Source organism: Protobothrops mucrosquamatus, unplaced genomic scaffold (genome assembly GCF_001527695.2).
Source record: "Protobothrops mucrosquamatus isolate PMUCROS unplaced genomic scaffold, P.Mucros_1.0 scaffold_257, whole genome shotgun sequence".
Taxonomy (NCBI): Eukaryota; Metazoa; Chordata; class Lepidosauria; order Squamata; family Viperidae; genus Protobothrops; species Protobothrops mucrosquamatus.
Window position 1 is genome coordinate 4,020,586 of NW_015386333.1, and position 23,209 is coordinate 4,043,794.

The window sequence follows — 23,209 nt, forward strand, 5'->3', positions numbered from 1 at the left end:
CAGCTGCAAAAAAGCTAACATAGTCATAAGCTGTATTAACAAGGGATAGAATCAATATCATATGAAGTGTTAGTGCTACTTTATAATGCCTTGATAAGACCACATTTGGAATATTGCATGATATAAAAAAGATGTTGAGACTCAGAAAGAGTGCAGAGAAGAGCAATAAAGATTATTAGGGGACTGGAGGCTACAACAAACGAAGAATGGTTGCAGAAATTGGGTATGTCTAGTTTAATGAAACGAAGGACTGGGGTGACATGATAACAGTGGTTAACCTATTCTCCAAAGCACCAGAGTGCTAGGAGCAGCTAAAATCCTGTGCAGAACCCTCAAATTCCCATACCTCTAGTAGAGGACCCACTGTTGAGGAAAACATGTACCACCCATAAGGGCGAGAAATGAATTTTTTATATATTGTTGTGTTGTATCTAGAAAAAAAAGTGGAATAACAACTAGAACAAGTCTCATGGTTTCTTTGATGCTATGTCAATTTAATATGACAAGAGAAAAAAGATGGAATTTGCAAACAGATATCTATCAATTTTTGAAATTTTTTTTCACAAAAGATAATGGCATAATTTCAAAGTTTTATTAGATTTTAAAAGAAATTATGGTGAATTTATCTCAGGGCTAAAATGAGTCTGTGATTCAGGTGAAACAATGAAGCAATAACATTTGGCAATCTCTATTCAGCATCAATAATTTGTTTATGAGTATCCATGCAGGAATTACATCTGAAAATTTACAATAGTAAATAAGAATCTCACATATATCTTTTCAATATCCAGTGAGAAGTTGGGAAAATATAGATGAGGCCGAGGAGATGGAAATCAAAGAGAATATTCTTTTATCTTTGGTGAGAATGCAATAAAATATTGGAATTTTGGAAGAATGTTCTTAAAAAATGTCTGACACAAAATAATAACCATCAAATATGCTAGATATCTTTGATGGGCAGAATAAGAAATAAAAATAAGAATAAGAAATAGCATACATGTCATACCAAAGATGGAAGAATGTTATCTAACCTGTCCTTTATATAAAAAATAGGCAGAGTGAAAAAGAGGGGATAGTTCCTCATCCCCATCTATATCTTACTACTTATTTGGGATCAGGGGCTCATGAAAAGATAATGCCACTGGTTTTGGACCTCCAATGCTCTAATCCAGGGGTCTTCAAACTTGGCCCTTTTATAGACTTGAGGACCAACTCCCAGAATTCCTCAGCCAGCTTGCCTGGCTGAGGAATTCTGGGAGTTGAAGTCCACAAGTCATAAAAGGGCCAAGTTTGAAGATCCCTGCTCTAATCATATGCAGCACTTCCAACAAGTAATAGTCAAAACAAACAGACAAGAATCCATTAATTCTAGTAAGGTTCACCTTTCTGGCATTTCTTCACAGCTTCTTTCTGACCTAGAATAACTTCCATGTGGAATGCATAGCAATGGTTTCGGAAAGGAACCCAAGAGGAATCTTCTATTGTTTTAGGACAACTTCCATTGTAGCTCCACTTGTGTGAAGAAAGGGGTCCTGAAGTAGAATACTTGGTTAGAAGAAACTTAGCAAATACTTACATTGGTATTAGTCATTAAAAACAAATGACAAAATGTTTTTTTTTCTGACCCCTTCATTAAAATTCAGGGGATGAGAGAAGAGAGTCTTTATTTCAGCATTCCTTCCTCTATCTGTATAGCTATCATACAGGTAAATTACCTGTGTTCAACTTGCAGATGGCCCCTTGAAGCTTTGTGTCACAAGCGGCAGTTCGCCATGTTCCATCTATATCCATGTATGCACACCCCACAATTTGTTGTGGTTCTCCATCTTGCCAGTTTGTGTAGGAGACAGTCTCATCTGCAAACCATCCATAATTACGTTTACCCTAAAAAAAGTTAATACATATAAAGTTTTGCCACACTGGACTGATCAATCTCACTACAAAATATTTGATGTCATATATTTATAATTATGCTATATTGAATGATCCTCACATGCACTACAGGATCACACTGTTAATATTTCTCTATAGGAGGTTTTGGAAATGTGAACCAGTCAGCATTCAATACTTCCTTATAGATTCACCATTTGCTATTCCAGAGCAATGATTTAGCCAACACATAAACTCAGACAATGTCAGACCCCTAGATATGCTTTCATTTTTTGCATCTACTACATGCAAGGCAGGTTTGATTTACATGCTATGATTTCTAAATATAGTTGACTCACCTCTTCATTGGACAAACCAATCCAGAGTGGGGTATGTAAACTGCTGACTACCTGAGTGAGGAAGGCCTGGGTGAATGGTTCTAGCACATTTGCTAGACTTCCATTGAGACTCTCACATAACAACACAGCTTCATGCCATTTGAGCGGCTTCATCAGGACACGGTAAGTATTGTTAAGATATGAAAGGGTAGAGTTGAGAATAGGAGAGGACGGTGAAGAAGGGTTTAGAGTAGGGTCTTGGATGTGGGGGAAGAATTTGAGAAAAATAAAATAAAAGCTCAGTCACACTTTACAAATATATCCTAGAGCCATTAACAAAGCAATATTGATTTTATTCAAAAATTAGTAGCAATTTGCTGAATATCAAGTAGTTTCTTAGTGTTTACTCCATTTCACTAAAAACAGTGGTTATTTTCTTATCATTTCTGTGAAATAGAACTTTAGTTCTTCCTGGAAGCCACTGTATAAGGATAGTGGGAGAACCAAGATATATCTATAGATACTAATTAATTTAATTCTTTAGCTAGGAAACCTTACTCCTCCTCTATGTAGTTTGACCAGGATAAGGCAGATGAGGATAAACGAGAGAAGAACGTTAACCTCACTATTCTACTTCTGACCCTTGTTAAAGACTGTTTTCTCATTGTTAATAAAAATGAGGATGGATGTATCTGTTCCCTATCTTATTTAATCAGTTGGAGTAAGGAAAACTGGATAGAACTCCTGCATCAGATACATGCTGCAGAGAGAAATCAAGGGCCATAGCATCCTGAATAAGTGCTCACCAAAATAGCATCTTCAACACTAATGGGCTTTGGCAATAAACAAATTAAGAGTCAGGAAGCATTTTTAAGACTAATCAATTTTATTGGGGCATATTCTATGATGAGAAGCAGCAGCTTTTATGAACATGCATGTAATTGATGAACAAAATTGCTGCTCATGAAATCATATGCCTCAAGTTAGCCAGTCTTGAAGGTGCTACCAGATTCTTGTATCTGCGTTGTTGCCACAGACTAATGTAATTCTTCCTCCCTTGTGCACAACAGATATGAATGCCATCATCCCTGGCACAAGGAATCAAAATTATCACAAGCCCTCTCTGCTAAGCATAACAAGCCAATCTTATTTTCTTCCATTATTCCTCTTACCTTTGCTTCTCTGGCAGATAAAAATATGTTTCTCCTCTTGGCAGTTCCTATCATCCCAACGCCCTGTAAACAGGGAAGGGAGGCCATGCCACATTACAGCACAGTTGGTCTATGAAAAATAGAACCAGGAAAATCAAAATCATACACCTGCAATCACAATGAGACGGTAGCTATCAAATAACATCAAGAATTGTCTAAGCGTCTGCTGGTTTATGACCAAATAAATATTTATTTGATTAATGGATTGTGTCCACACTGAATTGTCCAATTCTTGTCTTACGATTATTGCAACATGTCACATATGAAACTGCTCTTGGCAACTATTACAAGTCTATAGGCAAAGCAGAACAGACAATGGGTTCCAGAGAAACACAAAAGCAAGAAACACACTAAACATTAAACCACGTTGTGATTTTCACATAGCTTATTATACCTGAATAATAATCATATTGTGGAATAAATAAGCGTGATAGTTTAGTATACACAATATGCTGACCCAATAACCTGATTCCTGCAATATGTCAAATCACAAACTATCCTATTCAATTTTAGTTCATGCTACATGAACCCAGCCAAGCTGCTACTTCATCTTTACCAAACTTTGGAACTCATTGCTATTGATAGTAGTCCTCGACTTAAGATCACAATTGGGCCTGGAATTTCGGTTTCAAGTCATTGTAGTAGTTAAGTTAGGTGCCCATATAACCACTTAATTCCACAACTGCAATCCCAACACTTTCAGTTGTAGATACTAAGTGACTACATTGGTCATTAAATAGACAGAGGAGAATAATAGAATAACAGAGTTGGAAGGGGTCTTGGAAATCTTCTAGTCCAACTCACTGCTAAAGCAGGAGACCTTATACAGTACCATTTCAGACAAATGATTGTCCAATCTCTTCTTAAAAAGAAAGAGCTGCCTGCCAAAAGAGGGCAAAAAAGAATTTCTGCATTGGGTCATGCAAAAAAAGATCCCAAAGATTAAAGTTTTGTTTCTTCAGCCCGCTACAGGCCTTCCCCTCCTTTCCATGTGAAGAAGGGAAATACCTCACTGGGGTGAAAAAAGGTAGAATAAAATAGAATGGAATAGAATGGAATGGGAATGGGAATGGGATGGAACAGGAACAGAAATAAGAACAGGAACAGGAAAAGGAACAAGAACAGAATAGGACAAGACAGGACAGGACAGGACAGGAATAGAATAGAATAGAATAGAATAGAATAGAATAGAATAGAATAGAATAGAATAGAATAGAATAGAATAGAATAACAGAGTTGGAAGGGACCTTGGAGGTCTTCTAGTCGAACCCCCTGCTTAGGCAGGAAACCCTATACCACTTCAGACAAATGACTGTACAATCTCTTCTTAAAAACTTCCAGTGTTGGAGCATTCAAAACTTTTGGAGTCAAGTTGTTCCACTGATTAATTATTCTAACTGTCAGAAAATTTCTCCTTAGATCTACGTTGCTTCTCTTCTTGATTAGTTTCCATCCGTTGCTTCTTGTCCTGCCCTCATATGCTTTGGAGAATAACCTGACTCCCTCTTCTTTGTGGCAGCCCCTGAGATATTGGAACACTGCTATCATGTCCTCCCTCGTCCTTCTCTTCATTAAACTAGACATACCCAATTCCAGCAGCCGTTCCTTATATGTTTGAGCCTCCAGTCCCCTAATCATCTTTGTTGCTCTTCTCTGTACTAACTTGTGTTTCTAATCTATTTTTATGGTACTGTTTTGGATAGGCTGGACTGTTTTTTCCCTTTGTGTAAAGACAGATGCAAAAAATGAGTTAAATAGTTCTGCTTTCTCCCTGTTGCTTGTCACCTTCTTGCCCTTTCCCCCACTAATGGACCAATCATTTCCTAACCTTTTTCTTGTTTTTTACATGTTGAAAGAAGCTTTTTTTGTTATTTTTTACTTTGGTCGCAAGCCTTAGTTCATTTTGAGCCTTAGCTTTCCTCACTTCATCTTTGCAGGCTCGGACTGTTTGCTGATATTCTGCTTTAGTTATGTGCCCCTCTTTCCACTTTTTATACTTGTCCTTTTTATCTTTCAATTTATCAGAGAGTTCTTTATGCAGCCATGCTGATTTCTTTTGAGAGCTGTTATTTTTCTTCATTGGTATTGTGCTAGACTGGGCCTTTATTATTATCTCACTTTTTAAAATTTCCCAAGCTTCTTGAGTTGTTTTCCCCATGAGGATTCTCTTCCATGGAATCCTTCCCAAGCTCTAAGTTTATTGAAATTAGCTGTCTTAAAGTCCAAGACTGTAGTTTAACTGTGTTCTATTTCTTGTGCTTCCATAATGTTGAATTCCAATATTGCATGATCACTTCCCCCCAAGGTTCCTGTGGCTTCAACACCTTCTATCATTTCATCTCTGTTAGTGAGGATTAGATCCAATATGGCTAATCCCCTAGTTCTCTACTTTTTGGCAGGCAAAGTTGTCTGCTAGGTTTGTCAGGAATCTGTTTGATCTTCTACTTGGTGCAGAGTTTGTCTCCCAGTTGATGTCAGGGTAATAAAAGTCCCCCATTACTATTGTGATGTGCTTCCTACATACCTTAGTTAGCTGACTAGCAAAAAGTTAATCTATTTCCTCTGTTTGGTTGGGTGGCCTATAGCGTACATCTATGGCAATGCCATTCCCCCCCCTTTTATATTGACCCAAATGCATTCAAGACAGTTTTCATCATTGTTGTGCTCTATTTCTGTAGAGATGTAGTTATTTCTTATATAGAGAGCAACTCCACCTCCTCTTTTATTTGGTCTGTTTCTTTTAAATAATTTAAATCCATCTAGTTGTGAGTTCCATTTGTGAGTTTCATCCCACAAAGTTTCCATAATGGCAACAATATCATATCTGCCCTAATTTACCTGAATTTCTAGTTCACCCTGTTTATTGTTCATATTCTGTGCATTGGTGTAAAGACATTTGAGTCCTTTATGACTGACCCTGTGTTTACTTCCTACATAACCTGTGTGGTGCCTGAGTTCCCCTATTTTTTTACCACCTGTTTGATTAGTGCACTTTGATTTTGCTTGACAGCAAGGTTGCTATTCTTGTCCACACACACATCTATGTTACATGCACTGCTAACCCTGTAATTTTTTGATTGCCGGGGACAGGGATGTTCTGTATCAATTAACTCACTGTCCCTGTTGTTTAGTTTAAATATTCCTCCAGAAAATCTGTGAGTTTTTTGCCAAGTAACTCAGTCCCTTTTGTACATTGTTTCATTGGACCAGCTACAGACATTGTGACTAATATAACCAAAGCCTTCCCCTCTACACCACTCCTTTAACCACATATTGAATTCTGCTATACACTGGCCTTTTCCATTTTGCTCCTTATACACTGGTAAAACTTCTGAAAAAGTAAGCCTACAGCCTATCCTGCTAAGTTCCTGCCCCAAGCTCTGGAAATCATTCTGCACAGAGAGTACATCTTTTGGGGAAAGATCGTTAGTGCCAAGATGTACAATAGCATCCACATCACAATCCTTGCTGGCATTCTTTATTATTTTGAAAATACGCTTCTTGTCTCTACTGCCAGTAGCACCTGGAAGACACCTGACCTCTTTCGAAACCTCTGTGTCCTTTCCTAAATTTACATCTCTTATAATTGAATCCAACAGAAGGTGGCTTCTCTTTTCGGATGCCTTTCTGTTCTTGCATGACTAATGTGTAATACCTCATTTGCACTTCTCCCTGCCAAAACAAGTTCTTCATCTCGGACCACGATCGTCTGCTTATTTGAGTTATCATCACAAATACCTTTACTGTCTCCTTAATGTCCCTATTAAGGTCAGCAAGGGCATTGTATCTATTGTGCAGGGACACAGCGAAAGCTTTGTGTTTCTGGTTCACAGCTCTCATTCTGCCAGATCCTACAGTTGTCTATACTGTCCTTTTCTTGCAGGATCTTTGTGGTAGAGGGGGCTCAATAGAGTAGAAGGGCTGAATTGAACACCTAATTTCTGCCTGAAGAGCACAGATTACAGACCCTAGATAAATAATCTGTCCTTGTAGACTTCACTAAACAAATGTCTATCCTGTCATTCCAAGTTTGAAAAGAGTACTGCGAAAGACATCTGCAAAACAAGTGTTGCACTGAACTAAGCCAGACATTCTGAGATATGAGGAATCTCAGAAGCACTTGCCCTAAATGTACCGCTACTGTTTTTGATTTTTAGTTATATGATTCGTACGCTGTTAGGTGTGCGGGCCGCTATTTTCCTCCTCCCCCCTCCTCCTTTTTAACTCACAGTTTGTAGCTCTTCCCAGCAAGCTCTGGGCAGTTTAAATGCAATGGAAGTCCAATCAGCAGGGCCTCAGCTACTTTCCTCCTCCACCCTCCTCCTTTTTAACTCACAGTTTGTAGCCTTCTATCATTTCATCTCTATTAGTGACAATTAAGTGCAATATGGCTAATCCCCTAGTTCCCTTCTCTACTTTTTGGCAGGCAAAGTTGTCTGCTAGGTTTGTCATGAACCTGTTTGATCTTCCACTTGGTGCAGAGTTTGTCTCCCAGTTGATGTCGGGGTAGTTAACGTTCCCCATTACTATTGTGATGTGCTTCCTACATACCTTAGTTAACTGACTAGCAAAAACTTCATCTATTTCCTCTGTTTGGTTGGGTGGCCTATAGTATACACCTATGGTAATGTCATTTCCCCCCTTTTATATTGACCCAAATTTATTCAAGACAGTTTTCATCATTGTTGTGCTCTATTTCTGTAGAGATGCCGTTATTTCTTATATATAATGCAACTCCACCTCCTCTTTCATTTGGTCTGTTTCTTTTGGATATTTTAAACCCCTCTAGTTGTATGTTCCATTTATGAGTTTCATCTCACCAAGTTTCCACAATGGCAACTATATCATATCTGCCTTCATTTACTTGAATTTCTAATTCACCCTGCTTATTGCTCATACTCTATACATTGGTGTATAGACATTTGAATCCTTTTTTTGACTGACCCTGTGTTTACTTTCTATATCAGAGGTCCTGAACCCCCGGTCTGTGGACCAGTACCGGGCCATGGCATGCCAGCAACTGGTCCGCACAAACAACCAAAGCCCCATCCGCATGATGCAGGCAGCACACAAAACCATGCAGCCTCTGGTCTACAGAAAAACCCCTCTCCATGGAACTGGTTCCTGGTACCCAAAAAGTTGGGGACCTCTATTCTATATAACCTGTGTGGTACCTGAGTTTCCCTACTTCCTTACCACCTGTTTGATTAGTCTTGGTATGGAACTATAACTCAGTCCCTTTCTTTGACAGATGCAGACCATCTCTTTTGTACAGTTTTTCATTTAACCAGCAGTAGACATCATGACTAATATAACCAAAGTCTACACCACTCCTTTAGCCACACATTGAACTCCGCTTTATGCTGGCCTTTTCCTTTTTGTTCCTTATATACTGGTAAAACCTCTGAAAAAGTAAGCCTACAGTTTATGCTACTAAGTTCCTACTCCAAATTCTGGAAATCATTCTGCACAGAGAGTACATATTTTTGGGATAGATCATTCGTGCCAAGATGTACAATAGCATCAATCTCATAGTCCTTACTGGCTTTCTTGACTATCTTAAAAATACCGCCTCTTGTGTCTGCTGGCAGTAGCACCTGACAGACACCAGACTTCTTTCAAAACCTCCATATCCTTTCCTAAATTTACATCCCTTGTATTTGAATCACCAATCAGAATGTGGCTTCTCATTTTGGATGCCTTGCTCTTCTTGTGTGATTGGTGTGTAATACCCGATTCACACTTTCCCCTACCAAAACAAGTTCTTTGTCTCACACCATGATTCCCTGTTAATTTGAGTTATCATCATCACAACTATCTTGACCTGCCGCCTTAGTATCCCTATTAAGGTCAGCAAGGGCACTGTATCTATTATGCAGGGACATGGCGAAAGCTGTGTGTTTGTGGTTCACAGCTCTCATCCTGCCAGATCCCACATTTATCCATACTGCCTTTCTCCTGCAGGATCTTTGTGGTAGAGGGGGCTGGTAGAGTGGCAGCTCAATAGAGCATAATGGCTGAGTTGTATACCTAATTCTGCTTGAAGAGCATAGACTAGAGACTCCAGATAAGCAATCTGTCCATGTAGACTACTAATTTGTTTAGGACAGTATCCAAATTTGAAAAAAGTACCCCAAAAGACAGCTGCAAAACAAGTATTGCACTGAACTAAGCCAGACATTCTGAAATAAAATAAAATCGCAATCACAGGTACACTTACCCTGAATGTACTATTGCTGTTTTAGATATTTAGTTCAGCTACCTTGCTCCACTGGACTTTGTCTCAGTCCCCCTAAACTCACAGCAAGCAACTCTTCCCAGCAACCTCTGGGAAATTCCAATGCAATGCAGGTGCAACCAGCACCTCAGCTTTCAAGTGCTTACCTCCCTTCACTGGATGGATCTTCAGTGTTTCTGAACAGCCTTTCTACTCTTTAGAAACTTTGCATTTGTTGGCTTTCCAAGCAGAAAGCTAGCAAATGCAAGCTTTTCTTAAGAGTAGCAAAGCTGGAAAGAGCATATCTACCCTTTAAAAATGATCACATATGCTAGCTTTCTGGGTGGAAAGGTTGGAAAGAAGCTCAGATCTTCAAGATGCAAACTTCTTTTCTCTAGCCCAGTGCCAAAGTTCTCCTCTCCATGATATATGGGGAAAACTCTGGCACTAGCTTGGAGAAAAGTTTGCATATCAAAGATCTTTGTTTCTCCATCCTTCCCTGAAGGAGTCTCTCCCACCCTCGCACAGAAAGGAGGGGAAATCCTTCCACAGTGGCAGCAGCTTGCAACTTTCGTTGCCGGCTTCCATATTGAATTTCTGGTGAAACAAACATAGAAGATTGCAAATGGCAATCACATAATCATAGGACTCTTGACAAACAGGTTGCCAAATGCCTAAAATATGATCACATGGCCTTGGGGATAATTGGGGGATCATAATTTCAAGAACACATTGGAAGCTATTTTTTCTGAGTCTCACATAACTTTGAACAATCATTAAATGACCAATTGTAAGTTGAAGACTACCTCTGTCACCAGATGCACTGGTAGGATCTTTGAAAAAATAGGTGGCTGGTTAAACTGTAAGTAATAGAATGCTGGCCTAGATACTAGTTTTAACTCTAATTGCAAGTTTTAATATTTTTAAGAGATCATTTAATACAAAAAAACCCCACTTTTATTATATATTTATTTAGAGGGAAAAGAAAAATGTTCTCTGAAATTCATGCCAAATGCTTGAAGAGAAATTGTTTGCATTTGTTTATGAAAATACACAAAAGGCCACTTTCATGATTGACCAACTCTTTAAAATTCAAAAGCCGCATCCTAGAGATACACAAGGCAAAACCTTTTCTTCTGCAGTGGTGAGCAGGGAAGCCTGAACAGAAATTGTAATCCTGTTTGACTGAATACGTTTCCTGTACTTTACTTAATCCAGAACCTTAATTATGCTATTAGCAGTAGAAGTTCAACTCACCGGCTGATCACTAGCAATGGATGTTCCATATCCAGATGGTTCTCCAGGGGCCCAGTTCACATACTTCACAGCCTCAGATTCTACCCAGATAAATTCCTTCTTGGAATCATGGAGACCAATCCATATATCAAAGGTCACGTTTGGGAGAAAAGTTGTTATAAGAGCTGCAAGAAAGAAACAAAGGAGTGGAAAGTCCTTGGCATATGATTAGAGAAAAAGCAGTGAAGATAATGCTATTTTTCCAAGTGGAGCTAGGAACCCAAAAATTGAATTCCATTATCCACACTATTGGTCTTTCCCTGTTGTCCATAGTATAAAATTTGGTGTCCTCCCTGGCTTTGTTACCTGTTTAACTGCAGTCCCTGATCAACATTCAAGATAAAGAAGAATAAAGGCTAACAGATTTTATACATCATGAGCTTCATTGGATGGTGTCAGAATACTCTTTTAACACTGGTACTGCTAAAGGCATCAGTTCAGAATTGTTCAATATTATCTCCTCTGAATCTATGTTTGGAGCATAGCATAATCCATTGCCTTGGACTGAAATGGTACTCATCCTGTCACTTTTTGGCATATACTTCAGTAATAATGAGACTCTACAATTATTCTACAATGGTCCTGTTTAGACTAGTAAACAATATGTTAGTTTAATTATTCAACAGCTAAAATAAATGCAGTATTTATATCTTCAGAGCTTGCTTTCTTTATTACTACTTCAGATATTCCTGGAGTGAATTCTACAAAAGAAGTTCTGCCTACCAGAGAACATATCTGTTCTAAGCAGAATACAGAACATTTTGGGGATAAGACAGATATACATACTAAAGACTACTAACTATAAAGCTGAGAGGCAAAGAAAGAAACAGATGAATCTCTGGCTATCACACATTGGTTAAAAAAACAACTACTTTTTTCCTTCCTGTGAACTGGAAGATTATTTATCTTACTGTTCTGAAAATTCCAAATTGAAACTCATTTTCAGAAGGACAGCTGTTAAAAACTTCTAGTGTTGGAGCATTCACAGCTTCTGGAGGCAGGTTGTTCCACTGATTAATTGTTCTAACTGTCAGGAAATTTCTCCTTAGTTCTAGGTTGCTTCTCTCCTTGATTAGTTTTCATCCACTGCTTCTTGTCCTGCCCTCAGGTGCTTTGGAGAATAACCTGATTCCCTCTTCTCTGTGGCAGCCCCCGAGATATTGTAACACTGCTATCATGTCCCCCCTCGTCCTTCTCTTCATTAAACTAGACATACCCAATTCCAGCGACCGTTCCTTATATGTTTTAGCCTCCAGTCTCCTAATCATCTTTGTTGCTCTTCTCTGTACTCTTTCTAGAGTCTCAACATCTTTTTTACATTGTGGTGACCAAAACTGGATGCAGTATTCCAAGTGTGGCCTTACCAAGGCATTGTAAAGTGGTATTAATACTTCACATGATCTTGATTCTATCCCTCTGTTAATGCAGCCTAGCACTGTGTTGGCTTTTTTGGCAGCTGCAGCACACTCCTGGCTCATATTTAAGTGATTGTCCACTAGGACTCCAAATCCCTCTCACAGTTACTACAATTGAGCAAGGTACCACTTATACTATACCTGTTCATCTGGTTTTTCTTGCCTAAATGTAGAACCTCACTTTTTTCACCACTGAATTTCATTTTGTTAGATAGCACCCAATGTTCAAGTCTGTCAAGATCCTTCTGTATTTAAGCCTATCTTCTGGAGTGTTGACCATTCCTGCCAGCTTGGTGTTGTCTGCAAATTTGATGAGTTCCCCATCTATCCCTTCATCCAAATAATTGATGAAGATGTTGAAGAGCACTGGGCCCAGAACAGAGCCCTGGGGCACCACATTACACACTACCCTCCATGTAGATGCAGTTCCATTAAGGACTACACGCTGAGTACGGCCGGTCAGCCAGCTATGAATCATCTGGTGGTGATGCTGTCTAACCCAGGCTTTTCAACCAGTGGTACGGGTACCACCTGTGGTACATTGGCACCTGGCAGGTGGTACGCAACCATCCTAGAAAAGTGGTAGCGGGGGAGGGGAATGAGCTGAACTGGTGGTAGCACTGCACAAGCCTGAGCGAGAGATGGCTGGAGCCGCAGGGCTGTCAAGGCTCAGCGGAAGCACCAGGATCAATGCCACTTTCCAGCTGATTGGCGCTTCTTCGGGGCTGTCAGGGCTCAGTGGAAGCACCAAGATCAGCGCCAGGCTCCAGCTGGAGCTCGGCGCTGATCCTGGCACTTCTGCTGAGCCCAGAAGAAGCACTGATCAGCTGGAATGTTGCAGCATCTCCAGGGTCTTGTGATTTACATTCAGATGCTTGGCAACTGATTCATATTTATGACGGTCAAAGTGTCCCAGGGTCATGTGAAGTGACCAAAACCTGCTGCAACCACCCAGCAGATGGGTGGAATAAAAACCAAACACCCCCCACCCCACCCCCGCTGCCAATCCTCAACAGAAACGCTCACAACAATGAAAACCTCAAACAGGAGGAAGAGCGCGGCTGGGTGCGCAGGCGTCATGCTCGGCTGTGGCTTGGGGGGCACTTTTTTCAGTGCCATTGTAACTTTGAACAGTCATTAAGTGAACTGTTGTAAGTCGAGGACTACCTGTACTTTATCACTTTTTCCCTTTTTTTGGTCATCAAGTTTTTGACACCTTGCTAGGCAACTGGTGGTACTCGGATACTGCCATATCCTAAAAGTGGTACAATGGGTGAAAAGGTTGAAAAGCCCTGGTCTAACCCACATTTTTCTATCTTATCAAGTAGTAGGCTGCAGTCTACTTTATCAAATGCCTTACTGAAGTCCAAGTAAATTATATTCACAACATTCCTCTGGTCCACTAATTTTGTCACCTGGTCAAAGAATGCAATAAGATTTGTCTGGTATGATCTGTTTTTGACAAACCCATGTTGGCTTTTGGTAATGACTTTGTTTGTTCACTAATTCATTGCTTGATTATCTTTTCCAGAATCTTCCCAGGTATTGAGGTCAGGCTTATAGGTCTGTAGTTTCCTGGATCCATGTTTTCCCCTTTTTTGAAGATGGGAACTACATCAGCTCTTTTCCAATCCTCTGGTAGTTCTCCAGTGCTCCAAGATCAGTGGTTCTGAGATCACATCTGCCAGTTCCTTCAGAACCTTGGGGTGTATCCATCTGGTCCTGGTGATTTGAACTCATCTAGGGTGGACAGATGCTCACTTACCATTTTCTTGCCTATCTCAAATTGTGTTTCTAATCTGTTTTTTACGGTACTGTTTTTTCCCTTTGTGCAAATACGGATGCAAAAAACGAATTGAGTAGTTCTGCTTTCTCCCTGATGCTTGTCACTTTCTTGCCACTTTCTCCCACTAATGGACCAATCATTTCCTTAACTTTTTTCTTGTTTTTTACATTTTAAAAGCAGCTTTTTTTTGTTATTTTTGACTTTTGTCGCAAGCCTTAGTTCATTTTGAGCCTTAGCTTTCCTCACTTCATCTTTGCAGGCTCGGGCTATTTGCTGATATTCTGCCTTAGTTATGTGCCCCTCTTTCCACTTTTTATACTTGTCCTTTTTGTCTTTCAATTTATCAGAGAGTTCTTTATGCAGCCATGCTGGTTTCTTTTGAGAGCTGTTATTTTTCTTCTTCATTGGTATTGTGCTAGACTGGGCTTTTATAATCTCACTTTTCAAAATTTCTTAAAATTCTTGAGTTGTTTTCCGCATGAGGATTCTCATCCATGGGTGGCTTATAGTATACACCTAGGGCAATGTCATTGTTTCCCCTTTTATATTGACCCAAATGCATTGAAGACAATTTTCATCATTGTTATTCTCTACTTCTATAGAGATGTAGTTATTTCTTATAAAGAGAGCTACTTCACCTCCTCTTTTATTTGGTCTCTTTCTTTTAAATAATTTAAATCCCTCTAGCTATGTGTTCCATTTGTGGGTTTCATCCCACAAAGTTTCCATAATGGCAACGATATCATATCTGCCCTCATTTACCTGAATTTCTAGTTCACCCTGTTTATTGTTCATACTCTGTGTGTTGGTATATAGACATTTGAATCCTTTATGACTGACCCCTATGTTTACTTTTTACATAACTTGTAGAGGCAGCATTGTGTAGTTACAACACAAGTCCCACCCTTTTAGTATGCGCATGTAACTTCTCAAGTCATGTATAAAAAGAACTTGCATTGTGAGGTCACCACACTAGTTTCACTATCTGCCTCCCCACACCCTCCCCGCAGATATTTCACTAGGTGAATTTTCCCAACAAAAATTCCATTCTCCCTTATCAAAAGGATTTTTTTCTCTTGAGGAACTTTCCTATCTATTCTGGGACCAAAACCTGTCTACTTTTCAGAGGCAGGGCAAGCATCTCTTTGTGTACATGTACTCAAACACCCTTGAATAAAACCTACCTTGCTCAAGATGGTTTGAAATAGTAGCCAATATACCTCCCTGAATTTCACATTTCCGCTTTGCCTCCATCCATGTCACTTTTTCTTGACTGTAGATCCTAAAGCACTATACATGGTGTTTCACAACAGAGAGAAAAAATAAACAGGATGTGGAGGAATCTTTTTGGTTCAGATTTGTTTACAGTAATTCACTATTGCTCCTCTTATTATTCTTCTCTTTCTCTAAAATTGCTCAAGAGATAAAGTACACTTTTTTTTCTTGCAACAACCTAATGAGGTAGTATAGACCAACCAATAATGGCTGATGTCAAGTGACCATACTAGGATTTCAGTCAAAGTTTCATCAACCATAGTTTACCATTTTACTGCACTAGCTCCTTGACTCATTTATTCTTATATTCTAATCATTAAGTAGGGAAAGGGCAACTCTACTCAGACTTTCTGGAAACTGTTCTGATGGCAAGAATATGGATATTTGTGAAGAAATCGGTTTTAGTATTCTCCACAGAACTTATTTTTCTTCTCACATATATAGTTTAAAGAGAACACACATACATATAATTTCCTCTCATATTTTCCCATTAATGAATTATAATAGTGTGATCTGAGTACCTTATTAATAAAAGCATGCCACCCTTGGGCACAGCTGCCAGGAGTTGGTACAGGTAGCGACGGCAAGGAAGGCTGCACAGTGGTGGTGTTGGTACGCTTGCAAATATAAGGCAGAGCAGTGAGGCATCTCTGGTCACCCCAGTCCTCTGCAGAAGATCAAAAAGATGGTGATGAGCTTCATCTAAGGGATGCCAGAACACAGTGGCCCTCTCAAATAAAATGCTGCACTAATAAATGCTGCCAAGGCTTTGTATTAAAATTCTGGCAGAGAAAAACTCAAAATATGAAACTTAGGATGTTTCCTCTCTTACCAGCTGTGTCTGAAAAGTCATGTAGACCCTCATCACTAAAATAAAATATAAATGAAAGGAACTTTACACACATTTCCACATTAATGGTTAATTACATCCCAGTTGTTAAAAGGGGAATGGAAAGTGGGGAGAGAAGAAACTATAGTGCTTTAATAGCAATGAAATAAGAACAAAGACAGGAAAGAAGGCAACCACTACAAACATTTCTATGAGCTTGGTGCATTGCACAAAGTTTTTCCATGGTGGATAAGGGTACCAATTTTGGCACATGGCTAATTGAAAAAAAAGCAAGAAAAAAAGACTTCAAGTTTTCTGTTATGGGATTTTTAAAAAAAGAAAATCTATTTTTTTTCTTTACATTTGTTGAAATTGCTGCCTTTTTAAAAAAAAAAAATCTCCTATCTGGAAAGAATGAGATAGAAACTGCAGTTTTGCAAGAACTTCAGAAATGTTCATAACAAAGGAGGTCACCCATGTTGAAACTTTATATAAATAATTCAACAGTACCTAGAGAAGAAGAACGAATGAAATAAGCTCCATCATTTATATCTATTATGGGGATGTTTTCCTCATTCACTGAACTCATCAGTCCATGAGATCAGGGAGATGAATTGGGCAAGTACATGTAGTCCTCGAGTTATGACCACAGTTGAGCCCAAAATTTGTGTTGCTAAGTGAAAGATTGTTAAGTGAGTTTGCCCCATTTTATGACTTTTCTTGCCATGATTGTAAAATGATTCATTGCATTTGTTAAGTTAGTAACATGGTTGTTAAGTGAAGCTGGATTCTCCATTGACTTTGCTCATCAGAAAGTCACAAAAACTTATCACATGACTTCGGAGACACTGCAACCGTCATAAATATGAACCACTAGCCAAGCCTCTGGATTTTGATCACGTGACCATGGGGGATGCTGCAATGGTTCTAAATGTGAAAAACGGCCATAAGTCACTTTTTTCAATGCCACTGTAACTTTGAATGGTCACTAAATGAACTATTGCAAGTTGAGTATTACCTATACTGGCAGAACCTTTAAAGTCTTGGAGATGTTTTATAAGCTAGTATTAGTTAACTGCAATGGAAGACCCTTTCTCTCTGCATCTGGTAAAACTCATTTTGCCATGATGACTCATGTTCACTGCATCTGGGAAGGGGATATCTGCAGCTGGATGTGTCAAAAATTTCTTGACCTCCCCATCATAAGTCATTTAGATAGCCAGTACATTTATAAGAGATTGGACAAGATAACATTTAATTTTCTTGAGTATCTATGCAGCCAATTTCTTGGGAGTGAAAAATTAGCTTTGAGGAATTGGGGGAAGACTGCATCAAACAGAAACATTTGGAGAGAATTCCTGTCCACATAGAGGGTGGTTCCTGAGGAAATCCTCCATTATACTCTGTCCCCTTGATTTCCTCAGCTCTTGAAAGAGCTTAAAGATTAGCCCCATTATCTGAAGTAGTAGTAGTAGTAGTAGTTAGTTGCGAAGTCGTGTCCGATCCATCGCGACCCCATGGACAGCGTTCCTCCAGGCCTTCCTGTCCTCTACCATCTTCTGGAGTCCATTTAAGCTCACGCCTACTGCTTCAGTGACTCCATCCAGCCACCTCATTCTCTGTCGTCCCCTTCTTCTATTGCCCTCAATCTTTCCCAGCATTAGGTCCTTCTCCAGTGAGCCCTTCCTTCTCATTAGGTGGCCAAAGTATTTGAGTTTCAACTTCAGGATCTGGCCTTCTAAAGAGCAGTCGAGGTTGATCTCTTCTAGGACTGACCGGTTTGAACGCCTTGCAGTCCAGGGGACTCGCAGGAGTCTTCTCCAGCACCATAGTTCAAAGGCCTCAATTCTTTTGTGCTCAGCCTTTCTTATGGTCCAACTTTCACAGCCATACATTGGAACTAGGAAAATCATGGCCTTGACTATACACACTTTTGTTGGCAGGGTGACATCTCTGCTTTTTAGTATGCTGTCTAGATTTGCCATAGCTTTCCTCCCCAGGAGCAAGCGTCTTTTAATTTTTTGGCTGTAGTCCCCATCTGCGGTGATCTTGCAGCCCAGGAAGATAAAATCTGTCACTACACCCATTTCTTCCTCATCTATTTGCCAGGAATTGAGAGGGCTGGATGCCATGATGTTGGTTTTCTTAATGTTGAGTTTCAAGCCAACTTTTGCACTCTCCTTCTTCACCCGTATCAAGAGGCTCTTTAGTTCCTCTTCACTTTCTGCCATTAGAGTGGTATCATCTGCATATCTTAGGTTGTTTATATTTCTCCCGGCAATCTTAATTCCAACTTTTGATTCATCTAGCCTTGCCTTTCTCATGATGTGCTCTGCATATAAATTAAATAGGCAGGGTGACAGAATACAGCCTTGCCAGACTCCTTTCCCAATTTTGAACCAATTGGTGGTTCCGTGTCTAGTTCTCACTGTTGCTTCTTGACCTGCATATAGGTTTCTCAAGAAACAGATGGTCTGGTACCGCCCTGAGTCCTATGGGAGAAGGGCGGTATACAAATTAAATTATCTATCTATCTATCTATCTATCTATCCATCTCTTTAAGAACTTGCCACAATTTGTTGTGATCCACACAATCAAAGGCTTTAGCATAGTCAATGAAGCAGAAGTAGATGTTTTTCTGGAACTCCCTAGCTTTCTCCATGATCCAACATATTTTGGCAATTTGATGTCTAGTTCCTCTGCCTCTTCAAAATCCTGCCTGTACTTCTGGAAGTTCTCGATCCACATACTGCTGGAGTCTAGCTTGTAAGATTTTAAGCATAACTTTACTTGCATGTGAAATGAGTGCAATGGTGTGATAGTTTGAACATTCTTTGGCATTGCCTTTCTTTGGAATTGGAATGTAAACTGACCTTTTCCAATCCTGTGGCCACTGTTGAGTTTTCCAAATTTGTTGGCAAATTGAGTGTAGCACTTTTACTGCATAGTCTTTTAAGATTTTGAATAGCTCAGCTGAAATACTGTCACCTCCACTAGCTTTGTTGTTGCTCAGCTTTCCTAAGGCCCATTTCACTTCACATTCTAGGATACCTGGCTTGAGGTCAGTGACCACCCCATCGTGGTTATCAGGGACATTAAGCTCATTCTTGTATAGTTCTTCTGTGTAATTTTGCCATCTCTTCTTAATCTCTTCTGCCTCTGTTAGGTCCCTGCCATTTTGGTCCTTTATCATGCCCATCTTTGCATGAAATGTTCCCTTCATATCTCCAATTTTCTTGAAGAGATCTCTGGTTCTCCCTATTCTATTGTTTTCTTCTATTTCTTTGCACTTTAAGAGGGCATTCTTACCTCTCCTAGCTATTCTCTGGAATTCTGCATTCAATTGGGTGTATCTTTCTCTTTCTCCCTTGCTTTTCACTTCCCTTCTTTCCTCAGCTATTTGCAAAGCTTCCTTAGACAGCCATTTTGCTTTCTTGCATTTCTTTTTCTTTGGGATGGTTTTAGTTGCTACCTCTTGTACAATGTTGCGAACCTCCGTCCATAGTTCTTCAGGCACTCTGTCTATAAGATCTAATTCCTTAAATCTATTTGTCACCTCTACTGTATATTCATCAGGGATATGATTTAGTTCATACCTGAGTGGCCTAATGTTTTTCCCTACTTTCTTCAATTTAAGCCTAAATTTTGCGACGAGAAGTTCATGATCTGAGCCACAGTCAGCTCCTGGTGTTGTTTTTACTGACTGTATAGAGCTTCTCCATCTTTGGCTGCAGAGCACATGGTCAAACTGATTTCTCTGTTGACCGTCTGGTGATGTCCATGTGTAGAGCCATCTCTTGGGTTGTTGGAAAAGAGTGTTTGCTATGACCATCGTATTCTCATGACAAAATTCTATCAACCTGTGCCCTGCTTCATTTTGTATTCCAAGGCAAAACTTGCCTGTTATTCCAGTTATCTTTTGGCTTCCTGTGTTATGCCATATTCCAACTGGCCAAAGACGCAGTAAAGGGAATCAAGAAATAAATCAATTATCATTTGAAAATGTCAAGCAATTCCATGAATATCTACTACTAACCTCTGCTAGCTGTCATGTACACACACTTCCTTTCTTTGTTAATAAGTCGTGGTTTACCAGGTGCCCATGAGATGAAATTCAACAGAGAATCATCAGACCACCTGGAGGAAGTAAATGGTACAGAGGGAGGCGTTCATATTTTAAGCAAAGGTGAATCCAAGAAAGAAAAACATTTCTAGAGCAGTGACAGGTGTTAATGAGGAACACAGAAAACTCACCGAAACCGTCCATCGTTCTCATAGGTGTTTAATCCAATCCACCAATGTTCTTCCTGACCTCTTGAAAACTGGTCAAGGATTGTATATTTTGGCATTAGAAATAGCATCATGAGTAAGAGGGAGAATGAGAATAAAAGAACTAATCATTTCTCTCCAATGTCAAATTACCTGTTGTGACTAAATATGCCATCCTGGGCCTCCTCCTTTCATTATTCTAGTTTTTGATGAAACATGGCTCACGTACTACTAAATAATTGTTGACACTGCAGTCTTCAATCACAATTCCACCAATCTCTCTTTAGGGTTATTAATTCTCTATTACATTTTCAAGGATCAAACATGCTTTTATATAACCTTACATATACTGCCATGTATATTCATGAAGAAAGGCAGAATAAAATATCAATGTAAGTTGATCTGCAAATGCACACAAATCTACCCAGATCCATCCTAAGTAAGGCTTCAGTCCCCATATAACTTACCTATACATGAAATCATAACTGCACACAGCAAGCTCTCTTATATAAAAAAAATGTTTTGTCTAGCCCGGTATTTATTAAAAAAAAGCACTTTACATCACCTAAAAAAACCATATTATATCTGGCAATCTTCCATAGTTTGGCATTCTTCAGATGTTTTGAATTAAAACTTCCACTCAGTTCAGCCAGCTTGCCCACTGATCTGGCTAAAGATGATGGGGGGTTTTCGTTGAAGCCATCTAATATGCACCTAGTGTAGAAGGCTAAATTATACAGTTTAATAGGATCACTTCATGGCTGAAAGTTACCTAGCCCTTCCATTAGGAAAATTATATTAGTATTAGGATCATTCCAACAGCATGGTCTCATTAGTGCTATGTTGTTTGTAGGTACTTTTAAAGATGGAATAAAAATAATTGTGTATATTAATCCTTAATCCTTCAGCTGAAAATGCCAGAAACTGAATCTGAGAACTTGTATATTCAAAACATATGCTCATTTACCAACTGCACTGGAATATAAAGTACTGTAACACATAAATGGGAAAATAGTTTTCTTTTTTAACTTAAAATAAGAAGTCAACATCACAATTGGCTGTGTTTGAATTAAAATATGCATACACTACACTCTGAACACTTACATTTATTGGACTCCATTACATTTATATAGAAAAAGACTGTTAAAAACAGAAGATGTAGTAAGGATAATGCTTCTTTAAAACATATGTTTCCACAATATTTTCTATTTACCAAGTTTGGCAAGAAAGTGGTGGATTATATAAATAAAATTGTGCAACAAAAACTAAAATTTTTGCAGGATAATATTCTTTTGAACTATATACCTAGTACATGGAATTTGGACGACATAAATGGATTCCCTACACTCTTACTTGGCTAAGACTGATACTTCACCATTGGAAAGATAAAGGTATGGTCTCTTTCAGTCAACATATTGAAAATGTGTTATACTTGCTACTTACAAGCAAATTGCTTATAGATGTAGACTTATATAGACAACTATAATTAAATATAGCATTCAGCTTCCAGTTTTACACAGTTAGCGCGACAACCAAGGGATTGCATTGCTCCGTACCCTATGGCTGATTTCTCTCTGCTAGGGGACCCTAAATGGGCCTGAAGTCGCCCCAGAAAGGCGACAAAGAAGGAGGAGTGCCCCGTCAACCATGGAGAGATGGCAGTTGATCCGGTTGGCTGGGGAAAGCCTCCAGAAACCAGCAGAAGAAAGGCTAGCTTCATTCCAGAGTCTATCCCAAGCTACAAGCAGCCAAAGCCAAAAAGCACTAATTTAAGCTTGATTGTAAACAACATGATTGGAACTGGGTAAGAACATCGATTTTCTCACTTCTATTTGATAATTTATTTCCTGGGGACAAAAACACCAAGAAGCAAAATCCTTCGAAAGTGAAAAGGAGGGGGAGCTTTGTCCCACCCTCCCACACAAGGAAGTGGTGAATTAAACTTTTATGGGGGACAGAAATATATTGAAATGAAATGAATATAAGATTTAAATCTGGATAAGTTTGAAATTGGTGGAATTTGTTAAGATTTTCTTTTCAAAAAATTATTGAAAACAGAAGAAAGTAATTGTTTGTTTTGAAAATTGAAAAAAACAAACTGGTGCTGACAACTAGTGGTGGAGGAAAATATACCACTGTAGTTGCTTTAGTACAGGAACTGACAGAAAGCCCAGTAAAAGACCTGGAGGCGGCTTGGTGGAAGAACGGGTAGGCCTTTTTGGCTGGATGGTGGGGGGGTTGGGTGGGGGTTGGTGGGGGAGGAGGGGCTGTTTAGTCTGCCCCTGCCCCCCCCGCCACTACCCATTCCACCATCCCCACCCATACCACCATTCCCACCATTCGCACCACTCCACCCCACTGTCAGGACGAACGATAAGGACATCTACTGCTGCCACTCCTTGCCCCACCTTCCATTTGTCTCAGCCCTCTGAACTAAACCAACGTCTAGGAGGACTGTTTTCCCCCCTGTCTTGGCTTTTCTGCTGTGGGACTCTGGACTCTGTGAACGGACTGGGATGTACCTCAGGTCAGAGCTGCTGGCCCTGCGCGACTCCCCCCTCGCGCAGGTATGGCCCAGTTTAATCTTAGGGGCCGGCCTCGATGACGGGGTATGGAGCCCCGAGAGGTGGTATGCAGCCAAAAAAAGAGACCTAAGGAAGTTGAAATTGAGGGCTTTTTTAAAGGGGTTTTTTAATAAATTTTT

General features: G+C 39.5%; 1 protein-coding gene across 1 annotated transcript in view; it reads right to left on the bottom strand.

Moving 5' to 3' along the window:
- Positions 1-23,209, bottom strand: part of MRC2 (mannose receptor C type 2) — a 130,081-nt gene that overhangs the window by 13,026 nt on the left and 93,846 nt on the right. The window contains exons 18-26 of the mRNA XM_015831512.1: positions 20,491-20,558; positions 20,273-20,373; positions 15,929-16,074; positions 15,317-15,422; positions 10,893-11,056; positions 3,380-3,488; positions 2,229-2,464; positions 1,716-1,884; positions 1,383-1,532 (exon numbers count right to left, since the gene is read on the bottom strand). Of these exons, the coding sequence (XP_015686998.1) occupies positions 1,383-1,532; positions 1,716-1,884; positions 2,229-2,464; positions 3,380-3,488; positions 10,893-11,056; positions 15,317-15,422; positions 15,929-16,074; positions 20,273-20,373; positions 20,491-20,558 (1,249 nt within the window). The remainder of the gene's footprint in view (positions 1-1,382; positions 1,533-1,715; positions 1,885-2,228; positions 2,465-3,379; positions 3,489-10,892; positions 11,057-15,316; positions 15,423-15,928; positions 16,075-20,272; positions 20,374-20,490; positions 20,559-23,209) is intronic.